Source organism: Phragmites australis, chromosome 16 (assembly GCF_958298935.1).
Source record: "Phragmites australis chromosome 16, lpPhrAust1.1, whole genome shotgun sequence".
NCBI classification, from domain to species: Eukaryota; Viridiplantae; Streptophyta; class Magnoliopsida; order Poales; family Poaceae; genus Phragmites; species Phragmites australis.
The window spans coordinates 12,183,974-12,204,495 of record NC_084936.1 but is presented as its reverse complement, the minus strand read 5'-3'; the positions used below and the strand labels follow the sequence as shown (position 1 = coordinate 12,204,495).

At 49.4% G+C, this 20,522-nt stretch overlaps 1 protein-coding gene across 1 annotated transcript; it reads right to left on the bottom strand.

Annotated features, from left to right (window-relative positions):
- Nucleotides 1–356: 356 nt before the first annotated feature.
- On the bottom strand, nt 357–4,001 carry LOC133895716 (uncharacterized). The gene is made up of 2 exons (XM_062336206.1): nt 3,775–4,001; nt 357–731 (listed from the first exon to the last, which is right to left on the bottom strand). Exons 1-2 carry the CDS (start codon nt 3,920–3,922, stop codon nt 634–636), a joined length of 246 nt encoding a protein of 81 aa, XP_062192190.1. The 5' UTR covers nt 3,923–4,001; the 3' UTR covers nt 357–633.
- Nucleotides 4,002–20,522: the final 16,521 nt, after the last annotated feature.

Genomic DNA, 20,522 nt, shown 5'->3' with positions numbered 1-20,522 from the left:
ATTACATAACCTACTCCAAATTTAATTTCTTAATTTCCTTACACCCCTTCCTTTTTTATTTCTTTAATTACAAAAATAATACATTTTTAAGGATAAAATGGAAAAAAAATATTTTTAGAGGAAAAAATGCCCCTAACGGCCCTCTGAGAGGGCGGTTAGCCCCTCTTGCCGCCCTCTGAGGGGGCGGTTAGGAACCGTAACCGCCCTCTCAGAGGGCTGCAGCCTCCTGAGAGGGCTGTAGGCGTCTAGTTTTGCAAAAATATCTTCACCGGGAATCTATTTATTTAAATTTTAACTAAAAAAATATAAAAATAAAAAAACTCAGGAACGCTTCCCCTAGATCTGCCAATCAAGACTTTCAAGTTTCAACTCAGATTTCAACCGAAGAACACACACTTGTCAAGTTTGGCATTTAGTTGAAATACAACCACAAGGAATAGAAGGTTGTGGATACTGCAAGACTTATGTATCGATCATGTCTTAAGAGCACAAATTGTGGACACATGCTCCAGTAGACAAAAATTCTTGCAACGTATTACACCAATACTTGGTTTCTATAGCTAATGAAATAAGAAAGAAAGATAATCTGCTTATTTGACAACAGACCAAACCCTCGTATAATAAGTCAAAACTTCATTCTTTCAGTGCCGATGGCTGTCCAGAAGAAAGCCTCTCTGACCTCGCCTTGTTGGCTTTTTCCATGTAATCTTGGTGAGATTGATGTTTTGCCCCTACAACGAATAGAACACACATTTACAAGTGCCTTCAACACTCGAACGTAAACCACCCACCCAAAGCAACATCCAACAGCTAGCTTTATGATACCATTTAGAAAAATGCTTTTGTTGTTTGTTTTATTGGGATTTGCCATATCTCAATAATACAAGAACACCATTAAAAATAAATGAGATGGCAAGGCACTAATTTCGAATATTTACTTTAGAACAGGTAGATTGTATCGCCAAAGGAAAATAAGATGACATCGGGCATAAAATGTGCAGTCATCACTTCATATGCTACTCAGAATGCAGTGAATCGTTTCAAATGTGGACGCAGGCCAGCCAGAACAGCGCACGCAGCAGCCACATGTCAACATTCACATTCAAGTCAGGAAGATCAAGTCCCATGGAGAAAAGTTGTTGTGTTGGGATAGTTCTTATATATATCTATACTAATATAAAAAGCATGAGTTTGGTAGATCCAAAGGATCTCCACCGTCCACCCGAGTTGATCGGACGGTCACCGTGCAAAGCTCTCCTTCCAAAAATACTTTCAATCTCCCCACCCATAAATCACAGGATTAACCGCACCGTTAATCACGGGATTAATCCTCTATCTGCCTTGTCTACCTAGTCGCCCATCTCGAGCAATACAAGCTGTCGTCTGCCTTCGCTCTCCCTCGAATCCCAACGCCATCAGCCGCGGTGACGTCGACGTGCCCTGTCCTATCCATCATCGTAGCGATCGTCATCCCGTGCTCTCTCGCCTCCCAGGCTGCGTTGCTCATCCCATCCTGCAACGCGGCGTCATCGACTCAACTCGACGCCACCAGCCTCGGCAACAATGCCGTCAACAGATGATATCAAGGGATCCGACTCTGCTGTTCTTGAGTTTGCACGCCACATAGGAGGGCTTCTTCAATGATCATCTGTACCAAACCAGATGGCTTGCAGAAGACACAATGTTCCTCTCATTCCAAATGCGCCAGATGCATAGGAAGACCATAGTGTCGAAGTTGTGTCGTCGTGGCTTGGAGATTTCCTTTGTGCTCCCAAGCCACCAGTCCACGAAGAGGGCATCAGGAGTAGGTGTGAGTCACTTGAACCGAGCACAGCGGAGAAGCCAAAAGCATGTCTCCCTTCTGAAAACGCATCCCAACAGGAGGTGGTTGAGGAGTTCCGGTTGCTGGGAACACAAGGCGCAAGGTCCATGGTTCGGCAACCTATGTCGTTGTAGACGTTCCGATGTATAACAACGACTGTGAATCACCAAGTGAAGAAACGACATTTGTTGGGGGCTCGCACATTCCACGGTTGGCGTGGCCCTGCAATGGATGATTGCCCAATGAAGAAGGCCCGGTATGCGGAGGCCGGAGGCAGCCGAATACCACCATATTGGCGACCATTTTCCAGATGAAGGTGTAAGTTGTGTCGGGCTGTAGGGTGATCCTGTCTAAGAGGTTTCTGAAGGACAGGTACTCCAACAGGACCTGTATAGTGAATTCACCTTGCAGGTCCCGTACCCAGTGATGGTTCAGCAGAGCCTCATGGATGGTTCATTTGTTGCGAGCTCTTTTCAAAATAACCAAGAACAAGTTGGGAGAGAGGGATTCGATGGACTTCCCATTGAGCCATCTATCTGTCCAAAAGGGCCCAAGTGGCCATCGCCAACCTGAACTGTTAAGGATGCTGCGAACATGCCCGTCATGCCTTGATCGGAATCAGTGGTAAAAGATGACCATGGGCGGGAGCTGTCCATATGGACAAGTCAATAAGCCCTTGACACAATGTAGTGTTCCCTAAGAGATGGACGCTAGATACTTCTATAAAGCTACATAGATGAACCCTGCTATAAGATTTATGCAGTGTTGAGTATACCTACATACATACTGGTCATCCAATGTAATCAATGCCAAACATGCAGTGCTGATAATCACATACAGACCTTGCATCATGGATAATGTCCAAGTTTATGACTTACGACCCGATACATGCTCACGTTACATCATGAAAAATATTCAGATGTGTATCATTTATTGGTAAAGCTGTATCTTTCTGTATGTTAACAGGAACCGTATCAAAGTGCTCACTGTTTTCAAAGTGGAACATGTGCGGACATACTATGGAAGAGTGTGGGTTTCGATAAAGGGTAATGTATTCATATGGCAGTCAAATTAACTAAAACATATCATGAATGTATTTTTAGTACTGTTTAATTTGAAATTTTTCATACCCTACCTAACGTGATTGATAATAAAAACGACAAAGCTGAAAACTACATGGATATTTATCATGATGAAAGAGGATGCCTTAGGCCATATTTCTCAGTACATAGTCCATAGACTATATTTATTCGGCTAAATTGTCTAATTGAACCTAAAGAAAATACACTATCTTTTCAACTGTAAGCAAACTATAACACAAAATATGATATGCATGTGAACCTACATAAAGGCACAAATTTACTATCCAACTTTGTTCAGTAAACGCAGTTTTGCAAGCTCGGCCGCTTCCCAGCGGAGATATATGCATATTGCTCATCTAAGCTTACAACTTTGCTCACCAACCATGAAAAGCAGCACGAACGCAAGCATGTGATTTATGCATTGCTACGGCATAACTTCACCTTGTTCTGAATATAAAATCAACATTCTCACCAATCTAAACATAACTTCATATGCAGGTTCCAAATAAATCCAATAAAAGCAACTGAACAAGCGCAAAAGAACCCCTATGTTGAACCCCCAATATAACCCCTTTCGATATGCTCCCAAATGCCAGATGACACTACCACCTCAGGGAACAAAACCATTACCCTTGGATCTTATTACCCTGGAGAGTGGAGATACATTCCAACAATCAGAGATTGGCCGAGAACAACACAAGTAGCTCTAGCCCAAAATTATCAGCCACGCATCACATAGAAGTGCAGAATAAGATTCTAGCCCAAGCCAACCAAACGCACGCCTCAAATTCGAAGCATATGCTGTAATAATGAGGAGAAATTGTATAGTGGTTAAGGTTTTAGGGTGGGGGGAGGGGTTTGAATTGATACCTCGAGTCATGAAGTACCAGGGGACGCCAAACACGGCGGTGAAGATGGCGATGCCGGCGAGGACGTGCTTCTTCTCGCCGCTGTAGAGGTAGTGGTCCATCCGCGCGCGGAACCCCCCACCGCCGGCACTCGTGGCCTCTCCTCCCATCGCCGCCGCCGTGCTAGTTCGGTCGTGCGTGGTACTGGTGGGCTACGCGTCGCGTTGCTGGGTTTCGTTTCCTTTTCCTATTTTGAAGTAATCGCCAGTTTGGTACTAATGTTTCAGATAAATACATTTTTTAGTCCCTGAAACCATGCCTCAGCAGCAAGACAGTGTTCACGAGGCGTTGAAATTACCCCATTGGTATTGTTTTTATTTGAAGATGAGAAATAACAAGAATTGATTTATGATATTATCGGACCTAACTTCCATTCCATTATACATTCCATTTCAAGTTACCCATTCTAGAACAACTATAATATTGACAGTAGATAAGCAGCTTGCCATACTACTCCCGATGTTCTAAATAGATGATGTTTAAGAATATGTGCAGCTAATTTTTAAAAACTTTGATCATTAATATAAAAAAATGTATTAAGATTTGCTACATACAAATGATAATGTGGATTGTCTTCTTTGGCTCTCCCATCCTTGCTGGTGCTTGCGGAGGTGGCAGAGAAGTTTTGGAACCCCTTGAGTCAATAGGTGATTCGGTGACGGCTTGAGTGATGGTTGAAGGTTTCTGAGGGGTTCTGAGGTTAGCATCCCTAAACATTGTTTCAGAATCTGTGATAAAGTTATTCAGGAGTTTGAAACTGACCATAAATAATAGATAGTTATCATATTCGAGTACTTCAAAATATCTTCTAATTTTTAGAGCATATCTTTATCTCTGGAAAAAAGGATCTTTGAAAGAAAAGAAACTACCCGCAGGTATTCAAGGCATTTTGTAACCGGGAAGGTCTATCTATAAGAATATGAAGAAAGAGTCCAAAGTCGTATGACACCCCCATATATATACGGAGCCAAGGGACCCTATGAATGAAGGGGAGAGTCGAAAGAGGTCATTACATGCCAACAAAATCAAAGGAAGAAGTCACCAACTAGATTTAGATCCATCTAGGCTAGCTACACGACAATAAAAATATGACGTAAGGTATTATCCTTAGATAGGCCCAAACCTGTCTAAAAACTCTGTATATTCCTCTTATGATTCATCTACTCAAAGCATCCTTATATTCTTTAACAAGTTCGTGGGGATCATGACAAAAAACGTTGAAGAGTCTACACATGACATACTGTTGACATCACCCAAAGCTTCGCTAAAAACTGGTTTTTTAGATGAGGAGTTCTACGACAACTTTACCTCTCTTCCCGACAAACAAGTGATCAATCAGCTGGATTTCGGTGACGATTCAAGCGATGAGGTAAGTCAATTTATGGATCAATGTGCTAAAGATTACGACATTGAGTTCGAACCACTCGGCTGCTAAGACAAATGTGAATGTCCAATTCACAGCAAGTCAGGATCAATCCCTGCAGTTTCTGACAGCATGGATTGTCAAGGTACCAACTCAGAGCAATCTAATAAAGCATCCATGATGGATCTAGACACCTCCTCTAGCGGAGATTAACCCTGAAAAATCTTCGCTATCGGAGACGGAGGTGATAATCTAGGTCATCATGATGACGACCCTGCAAATGGTCAGGGTCCTCAGCCTCGGCGACAGGCAATGGTTAGCCTCACGTGGGCACACCACCTCCGGCCCATATCGGGGCCTCGGTCATACAATCTCCTGATTATCAACAGGGTGTTGACCACTTTAAATCTGCGACTGTTAAGAGGATACTCCTTCTACAAGAGGCCCTCATGTGCCATCCAACCACAAATCTGGCTACCCCAGTCGATAAGGATCGGGTGAATTCGACGATCGACTTAACAAAGGAGATCATGCTCGAGGCCTAGAACTTCCATCTGGCCCTAGCTGGAAATAGTACTAATAGGGGCAGATCAGACAATCCTCCATTGTGAGACGCGTCGGACTCGGAAAGGCATAATCCCAGGAATAAGGCTTCCTGGGATGACAATTGGGCAAATAACTACCGCCGGACCTCACCAGTCAAGGGTCATCCGATCAATAACTTGTGTCAGGTCATAAACAACTAGCGAAGATGCCTAGGGGCTTCTGAGAAGGCTTCTTCTACCCCTCATTGGCCTAATTGGGAAACATCCCGACATCAATCAAATCAGGACCAATCTCCGATCGTCAAGGGAAGGACTCTCGGGGATGTTGGAACCAAGCAAGGTGCCTTCAACAAATGACTAGCCTTCTCTCTATATCTATGAAACGTAAACTGGTCGGTAAGGTTCCACCCCGAGACAATCGAGAAATACAATGGAAGTACAAATCTTATAAAGTTTCTCTAGATCTACGCTATGGACATCTAGGCGGCTGGTGGGGATGAGAAGGTAATGGCAAATTACCTCCCTACAACCCTTAAAGGGTAGCCAGGACATGGTTGGCCAATCTATCGCCAAGGATAATGTTTTCGTGGTAGCAACTTTGTGATGTGTTCTGAGCTAACTTTCAGGGTACGTATATTAGCCTCAAGATGAAAAACGATCTCCACTGCTGCGAACAGATGGGGAACCAAACCTTGCATGAGTTCATGCGCCCCTTCAGCAATACCCGTAATACCATCCCTAAGATCAGCGACTACGATGTCATCTAGGCGTTTACTCAAGGGGTTAAGAGCCAACATTGTGTTGAAGACATCGCCAGAATGAGCCTAAAATGGTTAAGGAGCTTATGCATATCATCGATAAGTCTGCTAGGGCCAAGGATGAGCTCCTCTACATTAAGGAAAAAACTTAGGGCATCAAGTGTTCTCAACACAGGCTCAACAATGATAAGGTCCAGAGCAAGCACAAGAAGAACATCGAGGGAGATAAGGACAGAAGCTTTACACCAGGCACCAGTGAACGAGATGGAAAGGCTTGGTGCGACTTCCACCAAACCGATAACCACGACATCTACAGGTGCCACATCTGGAAAAAGTTGGTCGAAGCGGAAGTCGAAAAAATGGCTAAGGGAAAGAGATCCAGGTCACAACCTAAAGCAAAGACTCTGACTCAGATGGCAGTGAGGATGATATGGACACAATGTCTTTCTAGCTGGGCAAAAGGAGAATTGACCACATGTTTGGTGGTTCGACATCCTATGAATCCAAGCGGCAGTACGAATCCAAGTGACAGTACATGATGGTGGCTCGAGAAGTCCTAGCCGTTATCCCCAAGGGTCGCCAGGCCGTGAAATGGTCGAACACTGAAATCTCCTTCAACCAAGAAGACTGCCCTGATAACTTCATATGACCAGGCCACTTCCTGATAGTGGTCGAGCCTACGATAAATAACTACAGGGTTACCGGGTCCTTATCGATAGAGGGAGTTCCCTAAACATCCTCTTTGCTAATGCACTCGAAGCAATGTAGATCTCTTAGTATGCAATCAAGCTTGTTACTCAAACCTTCCTTGGTATAGTTCCCATGTCTTCTGCCACTCCCATCAGCAAGATATCGCTACCTACTACATTCGGGTAGCATGACAATTTTTGGATAGAAAAAATTATATTTGATGTGGTCGACTTCAAGACGACATACAATGCCATCTTAGGAAGATCTCTTGCCAACTTCATGGCAGACACACATTACACTTATCAGTGCGTGAAGATCCCAGGACCCGAGGGGTATCACTGTTTGGGGTTGTCCCAAAGCTGGTGTCCATTGTGACAAGTGGAGTCTCGACATGGCAGTTCAACACCAACCAAGCGAGAAACTCAAGAGCTCAATGATCAAGGTGGATGAAAAGCCTCAGTCATAACCGCTGTCGGAGGATTAACTCCTGTCGCAGGGATCCCGAGAGACCCCTTTTTAGAGATTCGGCCGGGGGGATGATCCTGAATAAGTTCGTCGGAGAAATAAATGGAAGTGGAAGTAAATGTAACGGCCGGTGGTGGGGGATGATCGACCTAGTGCAAAGGGAAGTAAATGCACCGGAGTTTAGACAGGTTCGGACCGCACGGGGGCGTAATACCCTACTCCTGTATGGATGCAATAACTGTCGTGAGGGAGATACCTCAAGGATGTAGCTGGTTACAAGAATATTGTGTCTAACTAAGAGCTTGAGGCTCCTTGTTCTTGGGCCGGGACTATGATTCGGCTCTTGGTGCTTCTGTGTTCGATGCTTACGGTCTCTTCTCTGTTGATCCGGGGGCCCCTTTCCTTCTTGGGTCTGCTGACTCTTTTATGCACTCGCCGGCTGAGGCATGCCCCGAACGGGAAGGAGGGGGCACAAGTTCCAAGACGCCATGACTGGGAAAGGCGTCATCATTTCTTCTGGGTGAAGTGACCGGGGGGTGGAAAACGCGGCGCACGCCCGGTCACCTATCACCATAAACGCCCTGGCAACAGACGCCGTAGAGGGGGCCCACCGGGCAGCCACAGAGCAACCCGGCGTGCCCGCCCTGTCTTGTTCCTCTGCCACAGCAGGGTGGCGGACGGAACGCCTTGATCCTGGCGATGTTATCCCGAGACACACCGGATGATACGGGACGGGACCCGTGCAATTAATGGCCCCACGCCTCTCTGCCAAAGCATGGCAGGGACTAACACTGCGGCGGGAGCAGTTGGGGATGTCAGGCCGCGCGCGCTCATTAAATGCGGCCTCGGACCTCTGACTGGTTTGACACCTCATCGGTGGGCCCCTCGGGGGCCTTTCCGGGTCGTCGGGGCACTGAGCGCTCGGGGGTACTGTTCACCTCCCCGAGCACTCTCTCCCGAGAATGCTTATCCTTGCCCTCGGGGCACCGGGTGCTCGGGGGCACTAGTTACCTCCCTGAGGACTCTCTCTCGAGCACTTGCGCACGAACCTTCGGGGAACCGAGTGCTCGGGGGCTGCCACGAGCAATCCCGAGCACTCTCTCCCGAGCATTTTTGCACAGATCTTTCGGGGAACCGAGAGCCCGGGGGCTGCCACGCGCAACCCCGAGCACTCTCTCCCGAGCATTCTCACATTGGCCCTCGGGGAACCGTGCGCTCAGGGACTGCTGCGCGCAGTCCCCGAGCACTCTCTCCCGAAACTTAGCCCTTCTGATCGTCGGGGGACTAGGGTGCTCGGGGACCAAAGACTGTGGCCCCGAGCACCTTCTCCCGGAACTTGGACTTTCCTCACCATGCAGGAGGGACCTTGCAGGGTGGTGACACGTGGCGGACGGCTGGCCTGGCCTCGGGACTCAGGGACCCCCGGTTCCAGATACACCGATAGTAGCCCCTGGGCCCATTGGCAGGCGATGGCACGGAGACTGCTGATGGGCCCTTCGTCGCGAACGAGGCCGGGACTGGCGTGGACGCCACATGGCAAGCTTTCAAGAGGTGGCCCTTTAGATTCGGGCCTCTGGTACGGCCCAACGGGGAGACAAGTGGACGCGTGTCCACACAACTCCCGAAGGGCATGACAAAGGACAAAGGTACGGGCGGCACGCGCAGCTGCCACTCAAATCAAGGAAAATACGCCTGGCAGCCGCTGACGCTGCACGACCAGCGGGAGATCCGCCTGGCAGTTGCGTCGACCGAGGAAACCGTCCCGCCGAGCGCACCATTGGCAGGAGACATTTGAATTCTCTGAGATATAAAAGGGGGAGGGGATCGATCCGCCCCCCTCTTTACGCTATCTTGCGATCTTGCTCTCGTTTCCTTCGTGCTCCGGAGCCCTTAGAACTCCTTTAGGCGACCAGAGCGCTTCTCCTCCTTCCTCTCCACCACCAGACAACCTCTCCTCCCGTCGAGATGCCGAGAGCCGGAGGAGGCCGTCGTGACAGGACTCCGGACAGCGTGCAGCTGGAGTCTCGCTTGAAGAATGAAGAGGCGGCGGATAAAGTCAGGAAGCTGCTGGTCCCTGAGGGCCAGCAGGGAGCCTCGGTGGTGACACCGGCGAACTTCCCGCCGGCGACGACCATTTCCGGGCGCATCTTCTTGTTCACGTCTTTTGTGGCGGCGGGACTGGTGCCGCCGTTCTCAACGTTATTCCTCCAAGTCCTCGACACCTACGGCATCCAGTTGGTGCACTTGAGCCCCAACTCCGTCGTAGTGCTGACGGTGTTCGCGCATCTGTGCGAGATGTTCGTGGGAGTGGCGCCTTCGGTGACGCTTCTCCGACATTTCTTCATCTTGCGGTCAGCTGGGAAGAAGAGGGGGTACTCCACGGCGGACGTCGCGGGGTGCTGCAATCTTCGGCTGCAAGATGGCCTGGGGGAGCAGTACATCCCCCAGGTGCTACGCAGCAAATGGGAGGAGTGGCGGCGGGACTGGTTCTTCGTCGACGTCGACCCCCATGATCGTCTCACCGTACCGGAAGTGGCGGCGGAGCCCCAGAAGTCGACGTGGGAGGTGCCGCTACCGGAGGACGTGAGGTTAAAGTCGGTGTTCGAGTGCATCAGACTCCTGCGCGACTCCGGGCTGACCTCGGTAATGGTGGTGGCGGACTTCTTGCGCCGCCGCCTGGCGCCCCTGCGGGAGCGGGCCCGGCCGTGCTGGCTCTACACCGGGCCCGAAGACATCACCCGGACCCAAATCAGCGCAAGTTGGGACCTGGGCCCAGCGGAGCTGAGGGGCATGACCCGAGTGGTGACCGGCGTGGAGGACACGAGCCGGGCGGAGCTCCCGTGGCCGGAAATGGCGCTCTGCGCTAACCCCGAGCGCGCGAGGATCCAGGCGAAGCTGCCGGAGTTCGACGCCCAGGGGCTCGTTGACCGGCCGAGGAGCCGGAGCCCCGAGGCCCCCGAGCTCCCTGGGTTGGACGAGGTGGCCAGCGAGGAGGCCGCGAGCAGCCCGGTGCAGGCCGGTGGCCTGGGCACCGCGTGCAGCGAGCCGCAGGCCAGTGGTGGAGCCACTGCGGGCAGCAGCCGCCGCACCGGAGAAGAGGGCACCACCGACAACGCAGTGGTGGCAGCGCCGGGAGACCGGGGGAAGCGCCCTCGAGTCTACATTCCCGCACCGGAGTCCCCGCCGTCGCTATCGGCAGCGGCGGCATTCCCGGTCGTGAGGATGGGGCTTGACCCGGCGCCTAGAGACCGCGCGGCAGTACCGCCGAGCCCTCGGCGGAAGAGGAGACGGGAGGATTCCAGGCCGGCGCTGTCGGGCCCGGAGTTCAGGCTCCCGACGGCCAAATGGCAATACCGGGGGACTACGACCGCGTAAGTTTCATTCTTCGCTCTTTCTTGGGCGCTCTCCGCCCAAACTAAGCTTCGGTTTTGATCCTCGTCTGTCTCCTGCAGGCCACCCATGGGCACCGCCGAGGCTGAAGGAGCGCCGGTACCGGCGCCAGCACCAGCACCCGAGCCAAGCCAGCCGGCGGAGTTGAGGCAGGCAGACACCGCGATGGCGGCGGGGCCAGCGGACGCGGCGGCCGGGGCGAGGACGGTGGAAGCAGCGGCCGAGGCGGGGACGCAACCGTCTCCCAAACCTTCGGTGCCGGTGGAACCTACCCCAGGCGTGCAGAGCCCGGAGCGGATGATGGCGGAAGCAGTGGCCTTGACGGGGCCAGCGGACGCGGCGGCCGAGGCGGGGACGCAGACGCCGACCGAGCGCCCGACGCCGGTCGAACCTACCCCGGGCATGCCGAGCCCGAGGCGAATGATGGTGGTGCAACCCTCGGGAACCCCGAACCCCCCGGAGGCAGATCGCGGGGAAGCCAGTGCTCCACCGGCGCCCGACCGGCCTACCGACCCCTTCCTGGCCTCGATCGAGGGCGTCCAGGTGGCGGTCGGGCGGCTGGGCGCGGCGGTGGACGCTAAGGAGGGGCAGCTTGAAGCGGAGCACGCCAGGCTGGACTTGGAGAGGGCACAACTTGCGAGAGCCCGGGAAGAGGCCCGCGCGGCGGCTGCGCGAGAGCGAAAACTTTTGGAGGATACCCGCGCGGAGGTCGCGCGGGAGCGGGAGATTTTGAAGACCGCCCACGCCGAAACCGCGTGGGAGCGAGAAGACGCCACCCTCCTGGTTGAGGCATCGCGGCAGCAGGCTGCCGAGGCCCTTGCCAGGGAGGGGCAGGCGCAGGAACGGGAGGAGGCGGTCGCGGGCCGCAAGAAAGCGGCGGAGGACCTCCGGGCTGAGCTGACCCGTCGAGAGGGCGAGGCTGACCAGACGCGCGCCAGCCTCCATCATTGGAAAGATGAGCTCCAGAAAATTGAAGGAGATATCCGACGGTGGGAGGAGGACGTCTCCATCCGGGAGGTCGACAACGAGATCACGGCGGCGGAGCTGGACGCCCGGGAAGACTCGCTGACCCACCGGGAAGGGGAGGGTGCCGCGGCGGCGGTGGCCGTTGCCACTAGGGAGGAGGAGAACGCCAAACACGAGGCAGAGCTGACCGCCTGCGAGCAGGCTTTGTCCGAACTGGTGGCGCAGGCGAAGCAAGCCGCCGGCCTCGCACCCGGCGCCGGTGCTTCAGGTGCAGCCGGGGGCCAGGGTCTCGAGGAGCAGCTTCGGGTCGCGAAGGAGAAGCTTGAGGCTGCCTTTGTCTCGCGGGTCAACCTGCAGCAGATGTTGGAGGATGTACTCCGGCGGATGCGGCGGGCCGTGGAGAGGGCCGGCCTTGGTCGACTCGTCGCGGAAGAGAAGTAAGATGCCCCCGGACGCCACGTCCTGGGACTTCAGCAAATCTGCGAGCGCCTCGAGGCGCTACCCTGGGCCGTGCAGGAACTTGCCGCCCGGGAAGGACAGGGCTTGGCCCAAGCGGTGGCCGAGCACGTCCTGGCCTGCTACCGGAGCAGAGACTCGAACTTCCTGCTGGAGCCAGCGCGGGAAGGAGTGGTCGAAGCCGAGGGAGAGGCCGCTCGGGAAGCGGTTCGGAGCACCGCTGCCGAGGTGGCGGTCGGCTTCAGGCGGGAAGTGCCGCCACCGCCAGCCCCCGGGGATGGCCAAGACGACTCCGACACCAACTCTGCCTCCGATTAGGCTTTTGTAGTAGTTTTCTCTTCTTTTATTTTTGTTTTGATGTAAATACGGGAGTGATCCCTTAGAAATGCTTGTATTCCCCTTGGGAATATAATGGAAGCTTTTCTTTGGGCTCGCAACTCCGGTATCCTCGAGTACTTAGTGTCTTTTCTGATGTTTTGCCTTGATGTCCCGAGAAGTACTTAGTCGGTCCGACCCCGACCTTTCCGTCCCCGAGAATGAAGTTGTCCCGATCATCCTTCTCGGCGTGTTCAGCCCCCGAGCCCTTGTGAGTCCGCATTGGCTAAGTCAAAAGACAAATACACGAACTTCCTTGCTCGGGAGTCGGTCGATCCAGCGCGGAGCACGCCATGACCGATGAACACTTTTTCACCTTGCGACCACTCAGTCAGCAGACCGGAGACACGTGCGGGCGGAAATGCGACCAAGAGTCCCCATGGTTCGGTGGTGCCCGGGCTTAAGACGCACCGAACCGAGCACCGACAGCCCGCCCCTGAGGCCTAGGCTCCGGACTACTCGAGTGGCTCGAGCGATAGGATTACCCAGGGCGCCCAGGGACTCGGTAGTGCTGGGGGCCCTTAAAAGCGGACCGAACACCACGACCACCATGAAAGACTTCGATCAGACATTACCACACACACGGTGCACCTTTTTGTGGACCGTTCTGTCATTCTTGGAAAAAGCGAACACACGATAGGGTTTTGTGCGCGAGGAGACCATCTCACCGGGCAGATTAGAATAAGAGGGCCCCCGAGGACGACTTCGGGAATAAAATACTTTTGAATGTAAATTCGTCTGAATTTAACTACTCACCGGACAGCTGTCGGCCTTTCGGCCAACCGATCCAGGAGGGGCGTGCGCTCCGAGCTCGGGGTGGCTGGGGACTTGGTTCCCGCAGCTGAGGCGCCCGAGCGTCAAGGGATCGCGAGGAGCCTAGGGTCGGGTGATCTCGACCACTCATGCTTAAGCGGTAGGACCACCCGCGGACCCTTGGGGCCGAGCAGCGACCTAGGCTTTGAAGCCCTCACGGTCGAGCTGTTTTTGTTTTGGTTGTCGACCTGTGACTTAAGAGAAAATAGGGAATTTCTTTGCTTGGTGCGCTCTGTTAGTGCGGTACTTGTTATAGACTGCTCTCATTTTCGACCCGAGACCTCTCGAATACCCAGACCGGCGGACAAGAGCAGGCAGAGGCATAACCCAGAGGTCCTATGGTTCGGTGGTGCCCGGGTAGAAAACCAATTGGGTCGGGATTGGAGATGTAAAACCAAAGTTTCTTCCAATCTTCGACCAAGACAAAGTTACAGGAACCAAGATATAGGAGTTTTTCATTCCACTCCTCGACTGGAAACAACATCCCCTGACACATTTATTTTTGGTAATCCTCTTCATTTTATAAAAATAATGAAAGATTCAAACTTGGCTCAATGCCAAGGAAAGCCTCACAAAGATGAACAAAAACACTCAACATGGTGACAGGATTTGGGTTCAGGTGGTGGAGTTCAATTTGATATCGATCGAGCACATTGAGAAGAAACTTGGAAGGAGGGATGTTAAAACCACAATGTAAGAAAGACTCAAAAATTACAAACTCATGCTCGATCTTGCAAGAGGGGAATCTCTCACCAGATGTCATCCTTCATTCGACTAGGCTACGTGGTGGCACCACTCCTTCCACTTTGAGTTCCGCCAGCCGAATTTATTGCATAGCTGAGGGTATTCAGGCCTCAATCATGAACCTTGCCTCTCCATATTGATCGAGCGTGACGCCGGTGGCTGCTGCGTCCGATCGCTTCTCCAGCGAGGAGGAAGTTGGGATCATAGAGGAAGAGCTGGGATCCAAGGATCTAAACTTCTTTTTGGTGGTGGTGCGTGCAGGGGTGGAGAAAGCTGAGAGGCTTGTGCAGGAAGACTGGTGGCAATGACTAGAAATGGCCGCTACACGTCCGGGTCTTACGGGTAAATAAACAAAAAGTTACCACCTCTTCAACCACTCCCACCTATACAACACTTCGACCGGCGCGAAAAGAGGAACTATGATGATGTGCGAATCTCTGAACGCCCTTCTGCCCGCATTAAATGCGCCTATACCCGCCATTTCAAATTTCAAAAGGTTTTTTTTGTCAAATATCTAACTATGGGGTATATGCACATAAGGAGTACATCATATACATACAAGATATATACGACACATATTCGGCAACTTCAAATATCACGGAACCGAATCAGCGGTGCCTGATACACCCGGAATCGAGGTAGTACGTACCAAGAAGGTTTAGATTGGTTGCCCAACTCGATATGACATGTATTCAAAACAGATATATCTACTTGGACATCAAGGAAGACAACTCCCTATTGACTACGGTTGGATAGGAGTCAGTACCTCACCCCTATATACGGTGAAAAGGCGGGCGGGGGGGGGGGGGCAACGAACAAGACAACAACACGAAAGACACGATGAAACACACGAGAGAACAAGAGAGAGAGGCAAGCATCAACAGAGGAGTTACTCGACAACTTTAGCCCTAGGATAGATTAGATCCAATCAACTCCTTGTAATAGTCTTAGCCACCTTGCTTGTACTTGAGATAATCAATACACGGCAGCAACACCCCCACAGGACGTAGAGTATTACTCCAATCGGAGGCCCGAACCTGTATACATTGTTTGTCTCGCCTCATGATTAATTCCTACACTTGAAGATACCCAGTCAATTTACAGACATATTGTTGGGAACTAATCTTCAACATCTACCACATTTTCTTACAAACTGCATGATAAAGTTAAAAGAATTATGTTGAGGGCAAGAAGTCTAACAAGTCCACAAAGGCCTTGACCACTCCTATCACCTCTTCAACCTTGTCAGCTAATGATTCTTTTGGCTTGTCTCCGAATCCTTCCAAGAGGATGTTGGCGTTGAACTTCAGATGATGAGTGTTCATGACAGCCACCGCATAGACGAATGTCAGCTCCACACTCTGTCGGGACTGGCTTGAGAGGTGTTCGGTGATCATCTCTTGGTAACCCAGATATTGAAACCAAAGCATCCTCTCTACCAGTAGCCTCTATTTTGATCCCAACACCGGCAAGCGTCTCCTGGAAGACATCAAGCGCTGCGACAAGCTGTTGGTGGGTGGCTGACATTTGGGCCCCTTCTTGGGCGACAACTTCCTAGGTCGTGGAGAGTGCAAGGCAATATGTTAGGAAGACAAAGGAGAATAAGCAACTTGTTGGGATATTGAAGGCTCACCTTTCATCCGGTCCTCTAGCATGGCGTCCACCTTCTTCTTCTTGGCCATCATCCAAGAGAGTTGTTGACGTCGTAGCTCGGTGTTTTCCTTCTCGAGCTCAACAACTCAGGCGGTGGCCTTCTCGGCGTCATAGCGGGTCTTCCCCAAGCGGTGCAAGGCAAACTTCAAAGAATGACAAGGCCAACACTAGTCATTTTGCTAATTGGGTTTCTAACCTGCATGTGGAATCTTACTGTGAAGAAGGCGTTGAACACCGAATCCTACTAATGACCAACCCGCCCTTCAAGCATTTCCCCTCAGGATGCATCGAGCGGAATTCCATACTCCTTTAGTGGAGGAGCTACAACGACCTCAGTATTGGCTACTTCCAGTTCCTCACTGGTGGCCATTAGTACCAAGGGCTAGCCAGGTTTGTTGCCATCTCCTTTAGAGGAGGGAAATGTTGGAGGTTGAGGAAGTCGGGGCTTGGGTATTATTGGTGGTATTCCGGCTAGCCTGCGGGGGAGACAAATTCAAAACATGCATTCGACTAAGCATAGGAAATAATTCTCAACAAACATGGGTCATTTCCTGGTCCCCAAAGGCTTCATCAGGACCAGAAGAGGTGCTAATCTCTTGCTCCCTGATGCTAGCTGGGTAAAGGGAGCATCATCCGACGGACTCACACAGACTCCCATGCTCTTAGGTCGAAGGCTAAAATGTACTCGTAGATTAAAAATGGCATGGCTGCAAAGGATCATGGTAAATGCTCAACTTACCAAGATCGAAGCTGTTGTCTAAGGTGGCACAAGGTCAACGAGATCAGAGGGAGCAGGAGCAGTTGGCGTTATTGGCGTTACATCACTTGCCACCAAGTCCACTCCCGCAAAGTCATCACTCTCTAGCACCATGCCACTATCGAAAGATACAACTTGTAGCGTGCCACTCCCAGTCTCACTCAGACCTCTGCTCCCCATGATAAGAACATCGTCTAGGTCTACAGCTGTAGCGAACATGACTCTTTTAGGGCATGTATGTGATTTTAATGATTAATGACAACATAGTCAATGGAACAAACATGTTTATCAAGTATATGCTTCAATAGGTCTCATGGATGCACACTTGAGAAATTCTAGCATTAGGTAGCTCAGAGAAGAACATAGATGAGTTTAAGAGAATATAGAACTTAAAGAAGTTTGAATTAAACGAGCTCCACCTTATAATAGACTCAGATCAATATATGACAAACATGACGTAGGGTTATTATCCTTATGGAGGCCCGAACCTATTTAAAAACCCTTATGTGTTCCCTTGGTGATTCATCTACTCAAAGCATCCCCCTATTCTTTAACAAGTTCGTTAGATCAACATAAACCAAACACATGCACTACCCGATTCATGAGGGAATGAGAAAAGATGAACAGGGTGCACCCATTAATGAAGGTGATAGATAAAATGTCAATATGATATTTTAGCCAACTGTTTCCAGCTACGGCACTTGAAATGCTTGTTGGCGGTTCTTATGTCTTACAAATTTATATTTGCAAGCACACATAATCACCGTTGACGATGACTAATGGGTATCATATCCAAACACCCTAGGGTTTTCCTGTAATTCTTGTGGTATATCTCTATCTCTAGGAAGAGGATCCTTTAATGAAAATAAACTATCCATGGGTGCTCAGGGTATCCGGTAAATAGGGAAGTTTATCTACAAAAATGGGAAGGAAGACTCTAGAGGACGTACGACGCCCTCATATATATATGGAGCCTGGGGAACCTGTGGAGGACAAGTCATAGGAGCCAACCAGCGACATAAGTCTTTCTACAAGTCACAAGAAGCCACTCGACTAGGTTATATTCATCTAGGCTAGCCACACAACACCTTATAATAGACTCAGATCAATATAAGACAAATATGAAGTAGGGTTATTATCCTAAGGGAGGCCCAAACATATCTAAAAACCTCTCTATGTGTTCCTTTAATTCATTTACTCGAGACATCTCCCATCTATTCTATAAATTCATAAGATGGGTGGTTTACCAATCGTCGACAACTATTATAGCATTTCACCTTGGAGTAATTCAGGGTATTGTACTTATTTCTTAGGGAAGCAATATCATGGGTTGGGATAGTCATTTCAACAAGTATCTAAATATTACCAATATTTCCTAATGGGAGTAAGAAATAACGGAGTTCATAGGGATTATAGACACTGACACCATTGTCCACATCTAAGAATTCAAGAAAGATTCAAAGAGGTACCTATCTTGGAGATGACACTTGAGTAAGAGTACTGCAGTTCTTATTCTAACAAAATTGAAGTTAGCACAATATCTTACTTATATGTCAAGGCATGAAAAATGATAGAGGAATTAATCAATTATGGAAGCTTAACTAAGAGCCATCACCACCTTAGCCTCACCCTAAGAGGAATAACCTGTCAGGTCTAGAAGGACCTACCGTTAATGACCTACAGTTAAGCACAACTTCCTGGAACACCCTAAGGACCACATTAAGCTTGGAATGCTACTAAACTACCCTACAAGCATACCGAACAAGAAAATATTGACATCATCTTCCCAGACACAGAGGTAATGCAGAGCCACAACATTAGTTAGATTATATATCAAGAAACATCACACTAACATCATATCAAGCATCCCAACAAGGTAAAGCAATGACTCCAACATCAAGAACCACCGTGGTTGTCACACCCGGTTTTATAAAGGGACAAAACCAGATACAAATCACATGTATGCCAGGATCAAGTTTTATGCATGCAGCGACTTCATCAGTGTATCACACACAATGCATTATTACAACATTTAACTTAAACAAAATAGATAGACCGCAAAGTCTTTAACAAAAGCACACAAACTAAACACAGCAAAGCTCCCATCCTCCACAGGCAATTGACCGGGGGATCCATCGGCCTAGCAATCTTCATCTTCATCGATGTAGATGTCTGGCTCTCCTTCAATATCTCCATTGTCTGAGCAGCGATTTGATGCATATTTGGATGGAAATAGCAAGTGTGAGTACATATCGTACTCCGCAAGTGTGGAAAATATATGACATGCAAGCTTGATTAAAGGAATAGGCTATAGCAGGTAAATTTCCAACTATGCTATCGTAAAAAGAGTTATAAAGCAACCTATTTATCTATGTGAACCATCACTAAACTCCCAACTCCTAGAAATATCTCCACATGTTTCCCAACTACCTGAACTCCACATCAGGTTCCCAAACCAACCAACTTAATACCCATCACAAGTAACCAAGAACCATCCACTGACAATTACCCTTCATAAGTAACCAACCAAAACAACTAAATCAAACCAATTAATCATGTGAGGATCCAAGTCTCTCATGACCGTGAGCACGGCTAAAATATCAGATTGTACACTTCGCAGAGGTTGTCCAGCTTTCCTCACAAGTCATGATTTTCTTTTTGCCATGTTGCGCAAACACTTAACACACGCCAGTGATGTGTCGCCCGGAGATCACTACAAGGCTGTTACAAAGCATCATCCCAATAAGAATAATCCCGCTAAGGTTTCACCACCATCAAAGTGGAGTCACACCATCTAGAAGCCCCCTCATGCGCCTTGTAGCTCCAGAAAGAATCACTTTTCCTTTCCACTACACCACTAGTGGCTCATTCTATGCTAAGGATCTGCTAATTACTAAGCCAAGCTATACCCATATAAGCCTCATGAATGAATGATGATTCCTGGGTTGTCACTCCATGAACCGGTCCTTAGGTCACTGAGCAAACACTACCACCCACCAAAGTGTTTCACACACTTGTTCCTCACGCACCATCATCAACCAACCTTCTGCTCGACATCTCTAAGTTCCATGTTACCACACAAGCTACTAGTATTCCAAACTCATAGTTGCATAGTTCATTAATCATGTTTAACTAATAACCCATCCATTCCCTTGTGCAAAGCTAAGCATAAACTACCCATAAACCACTATTGACAGCTAGGCGATAAGGAATATATGGAACATGGTACTATAGGCAAATGAGATTCAAAACTAATAGCATGCACGTTTGAAATAAAGAACGCATTTGAAAACTGGGATCAAAATGTTCATGGACACTTGCATCTTCCATCTTGCTACTCGGACTCTTTAAAGGCTTGGCCCTAGAGATTCTCAAAGTGCTCTTCGTTTGCTCTTAGAACACACCAGAAAAGCACATACAAAACTAGCTAATAACAGTACACAAAACAATAGCTAACATAAAAAAGGGTACTAAAAGATAGTACAAGCTGCTATGAACATGATAGCGCAAAAATTGTCTAAAACGGAGCTAAAACGAGAAAGTTACACTAAAAACAAGTTTAGGGTTAAATCTGAAAAAGAAAATGACCTATTCTAAATTAAACATAAAGTTTAGGGGCCTTTTTGTAAAAATAGAGGGACCTATTTGTAATTATAGGAAAGTTTAGGGGCTAAGATGTAAAAAGACATGGGGTTTTTGGTAAATTCGGAACAGTCCATGGGCTTATTTGCAAAA

Coding starts and splice junctions, on each gene's coding strand:
- LOC133895716 (XM_062336206.1), bottom strand. CDS start 3,922: ATGGGAGGAGAGGCCACGAGTGCCGGCGGTGGGGGGTTCCGCGCGCGG. Junction 732..3,774: donor CTGGTACTTCATGACTCGAG/GTATCAATTCAA, acceptor TATTCGTTGTAG/GGGCAAAACATCAATCTCAC.